Genomic DNA, 18,916 nt, shown 5'->3' on the forward strand with positions numbered 1-18,916 from the left:
CACTGCTTGCACTAGGGGATAGGAATGAGTCATCTAGTTTGCCCATACATTATTTGTACTTGTCTTCCTGTAAGTACCTTCTCTAGTACAGTGTTAGTTGTGTTATGCCCTTTAGCTGGAAAGATGTGAGTTTGATTTTCAGTTTAGTGTGAGAGAAACAAGTATTTTCAGTAAAGGGTTAGCCATTCTCATGCAACAGTAGAGGCGTTATATACTTTTCTTCACCTTCAGTAACACTCAGCATGTTTGTGTTTCTGAAAGCAAGAGGACAAGATAAGATTTTAAATAAGTGTCATCAGTGTATTAAATTGCATTAAAAGCATTGAGGTAATTTATTAATGACAGAAACTTTTTCAGGTGAAAATGAGCCCTTACCAGAAGATTGGGATCTTCAGTGTTTCCTGCCTATGAAAAAGTCACAGAGGTAACATATATTAAATTAGTCTATGAGGAGTAGATATTTTTAATTAAAAAAAAAAAAAACTCCTTTTGTAGGCTTTATTTATAGAAACATCAGGATTTTGTTTAACCAGGTGCTAATACAGCTGGCATAACTTCCTAATACTTGCTGATCCTCAGCTTGGGGCCTACAACAACAACTGTTTACCTCACTTTTCAAATATACTTTGCTTGACTCATTCTTTCAAGGTGATACTTATGCATTTGTGTATTCCAAAATCTCATGCTAAAGATTACAAAAACCTGGTATGGAATCTGCTCTTCTATTATATTCACTTGTTCCATTCTGTCAAATTCGTTTACTGTCTTTATAATCAGTCTGACATTTATAATTTCTGATGCTTGAATTTTACTTCAAGCTGTTCAAACATTGAAGTAATTTTACTTTCAGCTTACATATTCAAACTCCTGACTTTCCTTTTTCAATTCCACTGACTGAGCTGGAACAGAGGCCAAAATATTTGGTTTTAGCAATGACCTAATATCAGTTGTCATCTTACCAAATACTGAGTAATTCTTACTATTCTGTCAACAATCTTACTAACCAGTTTGTTTCCAAATATACTCTAGACTTCATTTCTTGTTCTTGATAAGTATTAACTCATCCAAAGACATTTTTAATGTCTGAAATAATGTGGGTTCTATGGTCAATTTTCTTGAGTTTATGGGACAAAAAAACTGAGTTTCCAGGAGAAAAAAATAATGCTTGCCATACCAGAAATCGACTAACTTGGGAACTGGTTGAAAAAAGGATTAGAAAAAGTTCCTCTAGTCAACGACTAGATTTGAACCTAGGTCTTCCTTTGGATGATCTCTTTGCACTCTACGATCAAGCACCGTGGAGTGCAAACGTCACTTTCAGTGAGCTACACAGGCTCCTGATACTATGTCAGAGTGCATATATTTGAGTGAGTGAGACATAAAGGGAAGATGTATCAAAAATGTTTGCAAGAGTGAAGAAGGCAAGGCCTTTGTTTGAACAGGATGCAAGATTTCTGCATCATTTTTACCAGCCACTTGTAATATACTGAATTTTTTTTTCTTGCACCTCTGTAATACTTGTTAGATAACTGAGACTTTGGATAGAGAAATGGCTTGGATAAAATGGTGGATAAAGCCTTCATACCTGAAAGAATTATTTTTGTGATCCAGTGTCAGGGTAAGTGTTTGGATCAGAAGAATATCTAACTTAGCAATACTGTGGTGTCAAAGGACACTGTAGAAAAGGAAATTTGGAGAAGATTATATCTAGCATCAAACTCTCATCTTATCACCTTACTTGTTTTCCATCAGTTAGCAATTACTAGTATAGATTTTGATTTTCTACTCTTGATCCAGATATGTTTCACTAATTATATGGAATGAATGTCATGCTGATTCATAAACATGCCTCAGAAGTATTTATTCAAACTCTCAGAGATACATTTGCAGCAATCACAATATAATGAGTGGAGTCATTTTAGCTGGAGACTTTCATTAGGCTTGCTAGACTGGTTGCCAAGTGGATAGAGCACCTGCTCTCTAAACAGCATTCTGTGGTTTCAGATCCCACATTGGCACGGATGTTTACTAATGTTTTAAGTGATAGATGAGAGGCATTGATCACTGAAAAAGTTGCATGTTTGATCTGTACAGCAACGTCCTCAATTATTTAACCCTTAGCCCACCTGCACTGTTAATGTTAATGTATTATAGATCTACTGCATTTTATGGGTGGGATTCACATACATAGAAAATACATTTCCAACTGATAATAATATAATGAAAATTTTAATTCCACACATGTCTTAAGATGAACATAGACATATTTTAGATTATCACTGTTCTGAAGCACAGTAAAAACATGAATGCTCACAACTGACATGGCAATTTATTTACAAAATGGTGTTGATGCTAGTTGTTTTGCAACCCAGTTATTTCAGAGAAATGAAGCACACCTGTTAACCAAATATTGTTATTTTTCCAAATGATTTTTGCAGTGAAATTATTACAATTCATGAATTGATAGCTTGGGTATGTGTCCAAACATACTTCATCACTAATTAAAAGAGTACATATCAGCATGCCATACTGCTCCAAAAAACGATTATTTTAATGAAATAAATTTTAAAATAGAATCATTGCTACCCTGAATACTATTAATACCAACCAGAATGTGATTCCTGTTAAAATATTGCATTTCCTTGTTCACATAGCAGTCAGTGAAGCACAAGAACAAACATTCAGAGATGTTGTCTGGACTTAGGATTTGATTGCTTGTCTTAGTCATCAATGCATCCAAAAGTTGGGGGTGCATTGATGACTAAGAAAATGTTTTTTGCAAACATTAAAAATCACCTAAGAAGGTGTTTTATAATGTTTGCAACTGCAAGCAAAATCAAGTATATATGCAGCATTTTTGATGATCATTGTTATCAGTAATGTTTCTGAAATATAAAACTATAAATTCCTTTAAAATTTTACTTCAAAAACAATTGTTAGTTTCTTTTTGTATCCTTTTTTTTCAGTAATTACTGAACCTCTGAGTATGTTTTGTGTTATACACTATTTCTTTGTGCCTTGAATAATCTTTTATCAGTAATAAGGGGAAAAAAAAGCAAATTTTTTACTGTGACACTACATTTTCAAAATCTTACTTTTTTTTCCCCCTTTGTTCATGCTATTAGAGAATGAAGAAATCATACTGATATATTAGTGAGATTACAACACAGATGACAACAAAAATAATTAGATTATTATGTATTATTATTTCCCATTTTTTCTCAAAGTCAAATTTGCATCTTTAGGGAACAATACACAGGTAAATCTAATACACAGGCTTCAAATCCTACAATACAATGTTTAGTGGACTCATTAGGCTTCTTCACAAAGAATATTCCTCAGTTTCCTGAGATTAAGATATTTTTTTAAGGCCGATTCAATGTCTTTCATAATTGTAAAGTCATTAAACTATCCTAACTGCATTACATTTGTATCTTCAGTTCTTCAAGAACTGTCAGATTTCAAAACTGCTTATTAACAAAAATAAATTAAAAAAAATACACAAGCTGCATGTGTTTAACATTGCTAATAAAATTTATATAAAAGATGCATTTTCATAATGATATATATGAATGACATTTGCCATGCATGGTCTAGAAAAATGAGTAACCAGACTCGAAGTCTAATAACAGGTTACAGAAAATTATATAAAGAAATTCTCATGACAGTAAGCAATATTATTATTATTTGTCACCTTCAGGGAGCAAGGGAACAAGGGAACAACCTCAGGGAACAAGCAGTGATGACAGCACAGTGATAAAAAACACTGACCAGGCATGCAGTCAGGAATACATATCCATACTTGAAGTAGAAAAAGCCATCAAAGGCTTGAAATGTGGAAAGGCAGCAGGAGTAGATGATATTCGACCAGAAATGCTGAAGTATGGTGGTATAAAAGTCTTACAGTGGCTGCACTGCATAGTTCAGAAAGCCTGGACAGAGGGACGAATTCCCAATGATTGGAGTAGAGCTCTCATAGTACCCATATATAAAAAGGGAAATAAAACTGAATGTGAGAATTACAGAGGTATTTCCCTACTGAGTGTTCCTGGCAAGATCTATGCAAGTATACTTGAGAAACGGTTGAGAAGAATTGTGGAAGAAAAGCTTGGTGAAGAACAAGCTGGATTCAGGCCAAATAGAGGCTGTCAGGATCAGATCTTCACTTTACGACAAATAGTCGAGAAATCATGGAATAAAACAAAGATCTGTATTTAAGTTTTGTCGATTTGGAAAAGGCATATGACAAGGTGCCAAGAGAGAAGCTATTCAATATGCTACAGTTATATGGTGTCAATGGGGCATTATATCAAGCAATACTTAGTCTTTATTTGAGTCGTAAGGAAGATGGTTTAATGTTAAATCTGGTGTGAGACAAGGATGTACATTATCCCCTCTGTTATTCATTATCTATATGGATCACGTTATGAAGGAATGTGGTATTAAACCTGATATCAAAATTGGAGATGTTAATGTCAGCTCTTTGCTTTATGCGGATGATGTTATGCTTCTAAATAAATCCGCTACAAGTCTGCAAGATTCTCTGACTAAATTGAATAGCTGTTGTAATAGATATGGTATGAAGGTCAGCAATAAAAAGACAAAGACAATGAAAATAGGCAGAATCATTGAAAATGTCAACTGTGTTGTGAATGGAGAACCTGTGGAACAAGTAAAACATTTCAGCTACTTAGGCACGATTTTTACTGAAGATGGTAAATTAAATATAGAAATAGACAACAGAATCAGCAAAGCTGGTATGGTGGGAAGTCAATTGAATAAATTCATGTGGAATAAGAAAGAAATTAGTCGGAACACTAAATTAGCTGTATACAAACAGTGTTCAAACCAGTTTTAACTTATGGATCTGAGAGCTGGGTCAGAAGTAAAACACTTGACCAAAGACTAGAGACCGCAGATATGAGAGTCCTGAGAAAGATTAGAGGCGTGAACAGATGGCATCAACGGCAATATCATATTAAAAATGAGGATATTAGGAAAGAACTTGACATTGTCTGCATCCAGGAATGCGTTAGCAGAGCTAATCTCAGGTGGTATGGTCATTTAAAAGAATGGGTGAGGGATGATTAGCAAAACAAGTGTTCTCTGCCAGGTTGACAGGAAAATGACCCAGAGGAAGACCAAGATATAGGTGGATTGATACGGTACAATGTGCCTTAGACGATAGAAATATAAGATCTGATAATGATAATATTGGAGTCTTGACAAGTAACAGACTGATTTGGAGGAAAATTGTAGATAGGAAGTTAGTAATGATGTAAATTTTTCATGTAGTACTATCATATCCTGTACACCCCTTGAGGGTACATGGCAGGAATTTGATGATGATGATGATGATGATGACGACCTTCAGGGAGTCCAAATACTCATCGAGGAAGGGCATCTACTCTACAATTCTGTCTCCACTACTCACAATCCACCAACTGACTACAACTACACCAACGCCATCTATCGCCACCACCACTTTAATGACAATTTTCTTTAATGACACAAACAAAAATTATTTGTAAGAAGTTGTCATCATTCATGCAGATGACAACTTCTTACAAATAATTTTTTTATCTTTATTGTGTCCTCATAGAGCTAGTTTTATCTAAGAACACATGATAGCTACAGCATTTCTGATCCAGTTTTGTATTGCTTTCTGATGGTTTCTGTAAGTCTGTGGCAATCAATCAGTCCTGTTTTGATATTAATATTTTACATAATGTTAGTTTAAAAGTAATATTGAAATATGAGTTAAGCAGTTAAAAATCACATTATTATGTTAAAGTAATATCTCCTTCCACTGAAGAAAGAAATAATTTTTTCATAGATGTAAAGATTATAATAAGTATTATAAGAAATACTGAAATTTCCTGTAATTTAAATGAATGTTGGCATTCATTAAAATATGATATAATTCTATATAGATTTTTATTCACATGTATGGTCATGTTAAAATATGAAAATCACTTTCACACATATAGTTTGGGTTGTTTCAGTGAAAAGCTGTCATCACAACACTATAATCATTTGGGACCAATACCTCATTTGCAAACCAAAATATATCATCAAACTATCTAGAATTTACATCCTTTGAGAAACACAAATCAGATGTCTTGCTCTGATTAATTGTAGATGTTATGTCTACGAAACATTAAAATAAAGAAATATATATTTAAATAGTAATCCAATAGCTCATCATTACTCATTGCCCACTCTTACCTTTATTATTATTAAAAAAAAAATAATTAAAAAAAACTCAATTTTAAAAACAAAGTTTCGTCAATTTAAGATTCAGCTTTTTTAGTAAACCTTCATGCAGAGTTATGATGAATCAGTTATTAGTAACCCCTAAATGAAGCTACTTCTTCTTTCATGATAGATTTTATAAATAAATTGATGGCATTGCTATAGGATCACCTATATTTCCTTACTCTGATGAATTGAGTGCTTTGAAAACAACAGGTCTTTGACTCCATTTTCCATTGCTCATAGGTTGGCTAAAATATGTGGATGATGTTTTTTCATAGTCTTAAACAAGTTTCTCAAAAAATAAAAAAAATCAGTTGTATCCATTTCAGAATGAACTTTGCATTAGAAGTAGCCAGTCTCTCATTCCTTTTTTGGACATGTTAGTGTGGAGACAACCAGAAGCTTCTCCTTCGATGTAAAGCAGCCTGTGTAATTTCCATAATTAAAGAAGAAAACACATAACCACATTTATGTGTTTTCATAAGTTATGCCTTCTTCTTTAGTGTTTCTTCTTTAATAAACCCAATTAATATATTCTGTTTAAACCTAGAGCACACAAATCCTGAAACCCTGCTCTAAAGACCAAACATAAAACTCTTTCAAGCCACTTCAGGCTTCCAATAAGTGGGATATGGTTTCACACCAGTCAATGAAATTCATCTCTCACTTAAATTGGGCCATCACAAACATCCATACCCAAGGTGGGATTCAAATCTGCAGCCTCTGTTGGAGAGCAGATACTCTAACCACTTGGCTGACAAATAGTTCTTATTAACTGGCTTACATGTCTGGATGATTCATCAGTGCCATCTGTTATCATTAAAGACAAAAATATTTATTATATTTAAAGCGCAGAGTCAATTTCTTATGCTCCTAGTTCCCTACACCAAAAAATAATAAAACAACCATTGGCTGCTAAGCTGACATCATCTACAAAACAAATATATAACCAATAGGAAACTTGGTTCTTCAAGAAGAGAGGATATCAATGGGATCAGCACACCATGTCAGAAGAGTGTGTACACAATGCCAGTCTGTGCCTTTAGTCAAGTGTTACAGTGTTGGTCTGTCTACAGATACCTAAAGACAAATTTGATCCATTATCCTACAATACATTGTTTCTGTGGCCTAATATGCCATAGTCAGATGAGATGTTGACTATACATATACAAACAAAGATGAGCATCAGAAATATATATTATTTAGAACCTTAGAATTCTAGCCATGTAGAATGCAGAGTCAACACACACGCACGCACACACCAGGGTTCAGCAGAAAAAGATGAAGGTAAAAATCATACAAAATTCTTTGAAAAGTTGGTCAGAATGGCTTGTGGATTATTGCTCCACGAACCAACCTCAATAGAATGATGAATTAAAACTTTTTCAAATTTTAGAAAGGTTTTTTTTTTTTATTCTCATCAGCAGTAATGGCCAAAATCTTTTTCAAGAACTCTTTACTCTGGTTTCGAAACCACCTTAACATATTCTGGTGTACTTTGGTCATCTTTATCCTCTTTCCCTTGAGAATGGCCACTGATTGCAGATTACTGTTTCATGAATTGGACATCCTAAGCTTCACAACTAAGATCCATTTTATTATAATGACATTATTCTATTTCTTAGTTATCAGGCACTACAGTCATATTTCAGTGCCAATTTAAAAACAACAGTGTGAACAAAATAGCTAGACAAGATCATATTTATTATCTGAGATTTGATCAAAATCTTTCTAAAGATTTTATTTTCTCTCTGGAATAATAGGTAAATGCCATTATCAAACCGTTTCCTTCAAATTAGTGCTCTAGTGATGACTATACAGTGAGCCTAGCATTCACATCATTATTGAAAATAAATACAAAAGTTTTGTTTGAACCTGAAAAGTATATTCCACTTATTTGTGGAATCATGGTGATGTCATAAAATGTTCTTTTTACTACCAAGTGAAGTTTTGGCAAAAGTTTTTTTCAGGATACTAGAAACAGCTAAAAATGTTACAAAATGCTATAAAAATTTATATATTTATATAAATTTAGTTAAGCATATATAAGAGCATTCAAAATCTGGTATTCAAGATTTGGCAGAGTAAATTTTTTTTTCAGAGTTGCTCTATCAAATAACTGAAAATTATGAACTAAAAAATCTGCATGCTCCTGAAATTTTTCAAAGCTTTTTTCATACCTCATGCTTTTTTTTTTTATCTTAGTAATTTTAGTTATTTTTGTTATTGGGGGAGGGGTGTTGATTAATATTTAAATGTCCAAATTAATATTTTAAACAGGAACCTAAAGTTTAACTTGCAAGTTGAATCACCTTCAGAAGAGGATTGTAACTGGATCTGTGCATTTCGGTTGTGCAAAATAGGGCAGAGTCTTAGTGAGGATGGGGATTCAGGGTAAGGTCATTTTAGATATTTCTGGAACATCATAATTATGATTTAGTGTGATGTGTTTGCCATATTGTAACAACAGGAATTTTCTTTGTGTAAGGTCCTTCTGCATGTGCTCATATACTTTGATTTCTGATATCAGTGAAGTATTGATAAAACTAGTCAGTTAATGAAATGTAATTTAATGCAATGTATATTGTTCATCATCATCTATGTGTTAATTATTATCATCTAAGAACTCTAGGAAGTCAAGGACTCGTTAAGGGAGGTCAGCTGTGATACCTTCTCTTAAACTCATTCACGCTTGATGTGCTCACCATTTCAGGACAAACTGTTCCACTCACTCACTGCTCTGAGAGTAAAAAATCAAGCTCTCACCCCTTTCTTAACTGCACACAAAAAGTCAACTTTTATGTGCCTCCTTATCTTCTCCTCACTTTCTATATAATGAAAAATTTCATCAAATTAAAATTCTATAACATGCTTTCATCCTATAACAAACATGTCAATGTTTGTTTCAACATTCTTTCATCATCAACATCAAATATGAAACAATATGTGTAGTATTTGACTTTTTGGAAAAAAGAAGTGAAGTGTCACTACATTTTTTTTTCATCTCAGCAATCATTATTCAGGATACTAAGTACATCGATAAAATGAAGCCATGATAGGCCTGAAAAATGAACATTTTTAAAATATTTCTAAGAAAAAGGCTTTTTTTTTTAGTTTTAAATTTGTTTTCAAATTGTTTCATTTGTTTTCACTTTTTTTTTCAAAAAGTGAAGATAGAAAGGAATATACATTTAAAGGTGGATATTATTAAATTATTAGAAACAAGCTTAATTTCAAAAGAAAACTGAAAGCATTGGCTATATTCAGTAAATCAAAGTTATTGATCAACTTACACATGACTTCTGCACTATTTGATGCATATACATGCTGGTCATCACAAAAGTAGTGAGCATTTGTAAAAGTTTCTTCTATGAAAGAATGTGGAGAAAAGTTTCTAGTTACAGCTTTGAATAAATCATAAATAGGGAATTAATAGAGCTGTATTTTAATTGTAATTTCCTATTATGTAGCCTTAAGGGGGTGTATAGTTCAAAGATAGTACCAAATAATTAACTTTGCATTATTACTAGCTTCCTGTGAACAGTTTTCTTTTGAATTAATCCGATATTTGTCATTTCCTATTCAACAATTATTACATTTTGGTGTTCTGCTGAGGCACTGATTTTTGCTGTAATCCTTGCATCAAATGCCTATTATTTAATGTTTTTTCTCCCATTCTGTTCAGGTAACCATACCACCTCAACTCTGCTCACACATAATTCAGTGCTAACATTATCATATTCCTTTAGTGTCTTCATTTTTAATATGATTCCTCCATCCATTTACCATATACCATTTATTGCTTCTCTAATTTTTCTCTGAAATTTCCTATCTGTAGTTTCTTTTCTTTATTTAACTGTTTTATTTCTAACGCTACTCTCTGTTCCATAGTATAAATTTGGTTTGAAGACTGTCTTGTATGCTGTTAGTTTGTTTTGGCTAACTTCGCTCTTCTTCTTGAGTATTCTGCAATTGAGCAGGTTCTTCTCTTAGTAGCAAAAATTTTTCTTCCACTCTCTTCTGTTGTGAGCCTTCTCTTTCAAGGTTGTGTACCTGTCTCCATTCAGCATGTCATCTAGCATTGTTTTCCTTACTCTTCCTCTGGGTCTTTTTCTGTCTATTTTTCCTTCGACGGCATCTCTGATGATTCCATTCCCTCTCAGAATATGTCCGATCCAGTTTCCCTTTCTTCTTTTTATCCTCCTTAACAGACCTTTCTTCCTCTACTCTTTTTAAGACCTCTTCATTAGTTAGTTTATCTGTCCGTTTGATTTTTTCCATCCTTCTTCAAATCCACATCTCAAAACTTTCCAAAATCTTAATTTCTTCTTTCTTCAATGTCCAAGTTTCACTTGCATAGAGGGCAACACTCCACACATAACATTTTATTAGTCTTTTCTTTAGGTTTCTATCCATTTTACTTCTGAATAAATTCCATTTGTTATTAAAGGCATCTCTTCCCATCGCTATTCTTGCTTTTATGTCACTTTACATATTCTAGTACTGCTAATAACACTTCCTAGATATTTAAATGTCTTTACTTGATTCAATTTTTCCCCATTTATTCTGATATCCATATTTGCCTCTTTTCTTGCTATTTTCATTACTTTTGTTTTTCTGATGTTAATTTTCATTCCATAATTGATACAGGATTCCAGTAATCTGTTCAACAGATGCCGTAGTCCTGTTTCAGTATTTGATAATAATGCCTTGTCACCTGCGTATCTTATTGCAAATATCTGTCTACCTCCAATCTTTATTCCTTCTTCCGAATTCTCCAGTGCTTCTTTTAACATTGCTTTGGAATACATGTTAAACAAAATTGGTAACAGAGAACAGACTTGTCTTACTCCTTGTCCAATGACACCTAGTTCTGTTGCCATATATGTCTCTCACCATGGCAGTTTGTCCCACATATAGTGAAATAATTAGCCTTCTGTCTTTCCAATCTATACCATCTTTTCCGTTACTTCCACCATCTTATTCCATTTTACAAAGTCAAAAAATTTCTCTCTTATTCCATATAAATTTACTCAATCTGCTCCAACAGAGTAAGTTTGCTTATTCTGTAATCTTCTTTCATGTTTAATTTTGCCACCTTTATTAAAACTTGTGCCTAAATAGTTGAAGTATTGTAATTTGTTCTGTAGGTTTTCTCCATTGAGAACCAAATATTGACAATCTCAACACTTTGACACTTAAATCATTGTCATCATAATGACATAATATCTACCTTTAATCACCATTTAGGTTATAAGGTTATGTGTGATGGAAGCAAGGAGTAATTCATGGTAAGATAGCAATGAATTCAAGTGGGGGAACTCAAGTTACTGAAAATTAAATATGTGGGGTGGAGATATTCTATGTGTATCTGTGTTACATGGTATGAAACAAATATACTTCAAGCTATGCTTAACATAATTTTCAATTGAGTAGTATTAACTATATAAGAGGGATAGTAAACTAATGTTCTGGATTGTCAAGCTAGCATGCCATATTCATATTTGTTTTATGTATATGTCAGCCATTACACACAGTTACAGTGCTACACTGACAGGTATAGTACGCCCACAGATACAAGACACTTCTGCGCATGTCAACAGAAGGAGAATCCATTTCGATAATAGGGTAATCAATCCATATTGTGGGATGAGTTGTTTATTATTACATGTAGGAAAATTAACTTCTGTTTTATGATCATTGTAGTTTTTAAAGTGGTAACTATTTTGCTTGTATAACAGTTGGAAAATTTTAACTATAAAGCAGTGATTTTGCATATGGTTGACCAATTCGTTCATCACCTTATTTCTTTCTCCCCTTCAACATGAACTGACTCTTCTTGGCAGTCTGCCAACGAGAGCTCTCTCTTCTGTGGTTGGGCTATAGTAAAATTATAAATTAAAGATGCCAAGAAATTATATTCTTGGTTTCATCCTTTATCCAAGTGTAAGCAAACAAAGTTTGCACATGAAGTAACTTCACTACTGGGCTACTTGTATATAGAGGCTAATGACTTCACATCAATTGCCTTAGTATCCCATAATGCAGAATTCCCCAAATTTTTCCTACAACAGAACACTTCACAAATCCTGAAATTTTAATGGAATACCTTGGTTAGAGTCGAGTATCATCGGTCTCGTATTCACTGTAAAGCTAAGCGCACACTATCACCGAAGCAGGCTGTATTGCATCGCAAAAATGTGACAGCGCACACTACAGGTGTGCCGGGCCACATCGCAGCACATCGACCTTGCTTGTGACCGCATGTTTCCTAGAATAGATACCTCCATACTTCACTTGCGCTTGGAGATGTTGACAACCGTTGGTGGCTGAATCAAGAGCCAGCATGCACTGGCCACATCCACACCAAAATGAGGAGTGCTTGATTTTCAAACATGTTTGAACTTGTCGCAGCATTTAAAACCATTCCACGCTCATATTAATTTTGGTAATTTTTCACAGAACACTTATTCACTTTCCGCAGAACAAGTTTGGAAAACCCTGCCCTAATTCTATGCATTATGGGAAGGGCCACTATTCAGACTGGATTCAACCTTTATTGAAATCTCATTAGTGGGAGCCAGACCCAGAAGTGATACCAAAGTTGAAGTAATGCAGAAGTCATATTTCCATATATAAGTAGTAGTCAAAAGGTGCCATGCCTTATTACTAAAATACTCTGGATTGGAGATAGATGTTACATGTGCATTGCATTATGGGATATTAAGGCAATTGATATGAAGTTATTAGCCTCTATATACAAGTAGCCAAGTCTTGAAGTTACTTCACGTGCAAACTTTGTTTGCTTACACTTAGATAAAGGATGAAACCAAAGATACCAAGAATATAATTTCTTGGTATCTTTAATTTATAGTATAACCAAGTGAAAAAACTTTTGACTGGTAGTAAATAGTAAAGAAGGAACCTGTTAATGCTTTTTTTGCAGAATAAAACCTACAGAATATAATACTTAGGGAAAGCAATGTGAATCTTAAAGAACAGAGGGGTAGAGGGAATGAAAGTGGAAAATAAGAAGTTGGTTTATTAATTTTGAAGCTGTGTATTAACTAACGATTGCTCATGTTTACAGGCTTAAGGGAAAGTGGAGGAATAGCGATAACAAGAGCAGTGCCTATATCTATAGAAGAGGCATAAGGAAGAAACAATATTTGTGAGAAAGTGACTGAATTGAATCTGTATAGCAACCAGCATTTTTAGGGAGATTTCTGGTGTGGACCACCTGAACTGTAAAAATAGTATTTTAAAAATTCAAGCATAATTCGTAAACGTCATAGGATTATTGGTGAGATGGATACGATGCTTAAATTATGGTATGATAATCAAGTGAGAGTAAAAAATTGTTCAGTTGATCAAACGACAATATGTAGCCAAGCCAAGCTGATTTTTGAGAGGCTAAAAGTAGAAGGTGGAGAAGCGGCCAAAGAAGAAAATTTCGTGACCAGTAATGGTTGGTTTAACCAATTTAAAAATCGCTGTAACCGGCACAGCATCACAGAGAGTGCAAAGGCGTCAAGCGCTGATAAAGAGGCTATGTCTTCTTTTCCTGAGACACTTAAGGCTATCATCGAGGAAGGTAGCTATAGCAGTCAAACCATATTTAGTGTAGACGAGACGGGCTTGTTCTGGAAAAAGATGCCTAAGAGAACTTTCATCGCACTGAAAAAAAAAAACATTTCCTGGCTTTAAGGCTTCCAAAGACCGGTTGACAGTAATGCTTGGTGAAAATGCAGCTGGTGATTGCAAGTTAAAACCTCTCTTAATTTATCGCTCCGAAAATCCAAGAGTTCTAAAAAAATATATAAAGTTGGCTTGCCAGTGATTTGGAAGTCAAATTCTAAAGCTTGGGTGACAGCTTCTATTTTTGAAGACAGGTTTGATCACCACTTCATACTTAAAGTTGAACGTTATTGCCAGTTTAAAAAAATTCCATTTAAAGTTATGCTCATTATTGATAATGCACCTGTTCACCCTCCTGCAACTTTAATTGATTTTGATCCACGTGTAAAAGTTGTTTTCTTGCCTCCAAATACAACCAGCTTACTGCAACCGATGGACCAAGGAGTTATCAAAACATTCAAAGCGTACAACACATGGCATTCATTTGCGAGTCTGAATGAAGCTATGAGGCAAAATGAGCAACTGTCTGTTAAAGAGTATTGGAAACAGTTTAATGTTTTAGATGCTGTAAGGATTATCGGAGATTCTTGGGGTGAAAAATTTCCCAAAAACTTTGAATTGTCTGGAAAAAACTTTGTTCATCCTTTTTTAAATGCGAAACAGAAATGTTGCCAGAAACTGATCAAGTTGCTGAGGCAATAGAAGAAGTTGTCAACCTTGCCAGGCAATTAGATTTAGAAGTCGACAGTGAAGATGTCAGTGAGCTGTTAGACTCACATAACAAGGAGCTTACAATCGACGAGCTTATAGAGATGCATGAGCAAAGCGCTACTGAAGAAACCGACACCTCAGATCCAGTTCTACCAGAAAAGCACATGACAATTGCAAAATTAACAGAAGGTCTCAGCTTAATTAAGAAAGGTTTACAGATTTTTGGAGGCCATAGATTCTAATGAGGAACGAATTGTAGCCACAAGGTAAGGAATAAACAAATCATTGGCTTGCTATGAAGAAATTTTGCGTGACAAGAAAAAGACATGTCGTAAGACGAATCTATTAGATTTTATGAAACCATCGACATCGAAATAACTTTCTTTTTTTATGTACGAAAAACTACAATTATGATTACATTTCTTAAAAAAATAGGTGTTTTTGTAAACCTTTGGTCCCAATTAACTAATATTTTGTATGTTTGTATATATAAATTACATGCAAAATTATACCCTGAGTTATGCGAATTCGACTTACACGCTTTTTGTTGGTCCCTCCTACCATGTAACTTCGGGGTTTTACTGTATACATGCTCCTACCACCACCAAAGAAGTTTGGTGGCTGCAAGGACCTGCATGATTATTGCTCATGATGATGTTTAATGGAGAAAACACTCATCTAAAGATAATAATTATGAATTTTATTTATTCTGAATTTATTTTGCTAATTAGATTACTAAGCCAATATTTCACCTTGGTCTTCCAAGACATCTTCATGGACACAAAGAAATAAACCAAACACGTGCATTCAGGCATACCAGCAGGAAGGCAGACACAGATTGATTGCAAAAGGCAGGCTCCTACAGTGCTAACTGGCCCCCTCTGTGAGTGTGATGATAGAATCTTGCTGAAGGTCTCAAAATGATGATTTCTCAGATTTTTTAGTAATGATGTAACCAAATTTGTTTTGATTTGGAGGATATTGTAATGCTGTGGTCAGTTCCATCTGCTTGGGCCACACTAGCTTCTCCACTAAAATCAATCACATTCAGGACAATTTTTTTTAGCTAATAGCTTCCCATATCCGAAAACCAATAGAGTTCTTTGCTTATCCTCCAACTCCTCCATATCTAGAACACAAACAATCCATTGCCATCCTCTACATCTGATGCACCTCAGAAGAAATTCCATGCATTCTTAAAAGGTTTAACACATAGATCTCTTTCAGGCCATACCAACAATTAACTACCCTCATCCATTCACCAAAAGATCCTCTTCATCATTTAGATTGACCTTGTATCTATAGCATCCTTTGCTCCTGCAAACTTACATACTTCAGGCATATCAGAACTGCTAATGTCTGTCTAGAAGAACACAGTAACAATGTCCATCACCTGCACTACAGCTCTTCCAGAATGGCTGACTGTGCCATGGATACAGATCACTGGATCCAGTGGGAAAAACTTATACAGAAGCAGATGTAAATCAGACTATTTCTGGAAGGTTTCCCCAAAATCTGGGAGACCTTCAGCAAGAGTTGATCACCACATCCATAGAGGGGCTCCACTTAGGACTGTAGCAGCTCACCTTTTACAATTAGTATGCGTTTGCCTTCCTGCTGTTGTATGCATACGTGGATGTGCTTAGTATATTTTTTGTGCTCATGAAGATATGTGTGATTTGAAAGTGGTATGAAGATTATTTGAAGAGAACTTTAGCTATATTTTCTGAAGTACCTTGAATATAAGGGGTAGGGATAGTTTTATTGTGATCTCATGTGTTGATTTCAGGAGGAGGTAGTGGGAGGACAGGCATTGGCTAAAAGTGTTGTGAAAGTAGGTAACTTAGTTCATTTGCATAGGTATTTAATTTTGCCATCTCTCTCCCAGACAAATGTACCTGTTCTAGAAATCATCACCAGATCGAACTTGGTATCTGTCGTCTACACTTCCACTAACTAATAATATTTATCTGGACATGGCCAGTCTTACAAAATCCAACCTCCCCAACATTGCATTTTAAGGAAATATTAGCCTTAAAAAACCTGTGCAGGTAACTTTTCCTTTGGTTATAAAAAAATCTTTATAACCAAAGTAGATAAGGAAAATGCTACTGTTATTATGAATCAGAGTATAGCAGAAATATGAAGAGTATTCTTAAAGACTCTTCTACGTATTAGATTATAGAATTTGATCCCACCAAATCTCAAAAAAATGTATAAATTATTAAAAAGAGTTGCATTGTGGCCTACAGATATTACCAAAAAACTCAAAATGTCAGACTTTCTTGGATATGTGAGGTCTTAAAAATTCACAAACCCTTTATCCAATAGTTGATAGCATAGACAATCCCCATCTACAAACTTGCCAGACAAATAGCAAAATCACTTCTCCCTCTCCTCCCTGGTAACTTTTCCTCTTTTAAAAATTCTGTTCACTTTAAATCTTTAATTTAAAAACCTTAACCTGAAGGATTCTGACACGATGGTCAGCTTTGATAATACTGCTTTGTTTACCAATATACATAAACATTGTCAATTCAATATTAATAAATGTAAGGTCATTTATTAATATTGTTAATAAAAGAAGAGACTGATCAGGCTAAGGATAAGGAAGTCATTTTCCTTCTTTACATGGCCTTGATAAGACCACACTTGTACTATTCTGGGCAAGTTTGGTCGCCTGCTTTCCATGGTGATTCTGATTCAGTTAGAGAGAGAGAGAGAGTGCAAAGGGGAGTGTCAAAAATGATATCAGGATTGCGGAATACTGACTATGAAGACATATTGAAATTTGTAGACTGCAGACACTAGCAAACAGGAGAAAGAGGGGTGATATGATTGAGAGTTACAAAGTTCTGAAAGGTTTATACAGAATTTCAGTAAATTAAAATTTTCATTTTATAAAGGGTATGGAAAGGATGCAAGGACAATCCTTGGAAGTTGAGAATGCTGTCAAGAAGAGGGTGAGGGCTGTATTTTTATCTATTAGAGTGGTGCGTGATTGGAATGGATTACCACTGGATGTTGTGTGTGCAAGTAGCATGAATGAATTTAAGAACAGTCATGGCAGTTTGTGCAAATAGTAGCCTCCCTCGATGAGTTCCTGACTGCCTGGAGGTTTCTCTTAATAATAATAACAAAGATCCTTGACCTTATTGAGCCAGTTTCCCTTCTCACATACACTGATTAGCTATTTTATTATCAGAACCTCACCTCCCTGTTTAGAAAAATAGACCTTTCCAGAATACATTGAATCACATCATTGCAGCTCGCTATATAAAGCAGGCAGACAGTCATCTGATGGTTCTGTTTTTTGTGTTTTAATGAGAAAAAAAGCCATGACTTAAGCAACTTTGACCATGGTATGATTGTTGGTACTAGTATCTCACAAAAGTCTACTCTTCTGGGCTGGGCTTTTCACCTACAGTGGTGTTTGGAGTGTGCCAGGAGAGGCTACTTGTATGTAATAATCAGACAACTTTAAGCCAATGGCAGTCCTGTGAATGGAAACAGCTGATTGATGCATGGGGTCAGAGAAGAATGGTAAGATTGTAAAACATGATAACAAGGTAAACAAGTCAAATCACAGCTCAGTACAACATCTTGGGGGGTAACTCAGTTCATCAGATGCTTTTAACAGATGGTGCACAGAAGCAGATGATTATCCTGGGTCCCATTGCTGTCAGCTAAGGACAGGAAGACGCAGCTTCAGTGGGCACATGACCAACACTGGACAATTGACAACTGGAAAAACATCGCCTGGTCTGACGAGTCCCAGTTTATACTGCATTATACTAATGGCAGAACCAGAATATTGCAACAACATATGGCCATGGATCCTTCCTGCCAAGTAGCAACAGCTCAGACTAATGGTGGTGGTGGGGTGAATAGTGTGGCGAATGTTTTCTTGGCACAGGTTAGGTACCCTGATACCAGTTGAACACCACTTTAATGTCACATCCTATCTTAACATCATTGCTGATCATGTTCACCCATTCATGGCTGCAGTTTACCTATTGTCAGATGGGTACTTCCAGCATGACAATGCTCTGTGCCACAAAGTACATAATGTGTTGAAGTGGTTCGAGGAACATGATAGTGAGTTTCCTTTACTTCAGTGTCCAGCTCAGTTCCCAGATCCAAATCCAATAGAACATCTCTGGAATGAAGTGAAATGAGCAGTTCACAGCAGCAACATGTCACCATCCAATCTGCAGTGGTTGAATAATGCCATTGTGGAGAGACATCCCTGAGGAATCTGTTTAGACACTTGAATCAATGCCACAGAGCATACAGGCCATTCTTAAGG

At 34.9% G+C, this 18,916-nt stretch overlaps 1 protein-coding gene across 2 annotated transcripts in view; it reads left to right on the top strand.

Annotated features, from left to right (window-relative positions):
- The window catches only part of LOC150110719 (uncharacterized), a 487,651-nt gene that overhangs the window by 198,469 nt on the left and 270,266 nt on the right, over window positions 1-18,916 (top strand). For both annotated transcript variants that reach the window (XM_090400398.1, XM_090400407.1), the window contains exons 13-14: window positions 358-424; window positions 8,539-8,652. In XM_090400398.1, coding sequence (XP_090256524.1) covers window positions 358-424; window positions 8,539-8,652 — 181 coding nt within the window. The remainder of the gene's footprint in view (window positions 1-357; window positions 425-8,538; window positions 8,653-18,916) is intronic.

The sequence above is a fragment of the Typopeltis vanoorti genome, chromosome 1 (assembly GCF_054136105.1).
Source record: "Typopeltis vanoorti isolate ZY-2024b chromosome 1, IOZ_Tvanoo_1.0, whole genome shotgun sequence".
NCBI lineage: Eukaryota > Metazoa > Arthropoda > Arachnida > Uropygi > Thelyphonidae > Typopeltis > Typopeltis vanoorti.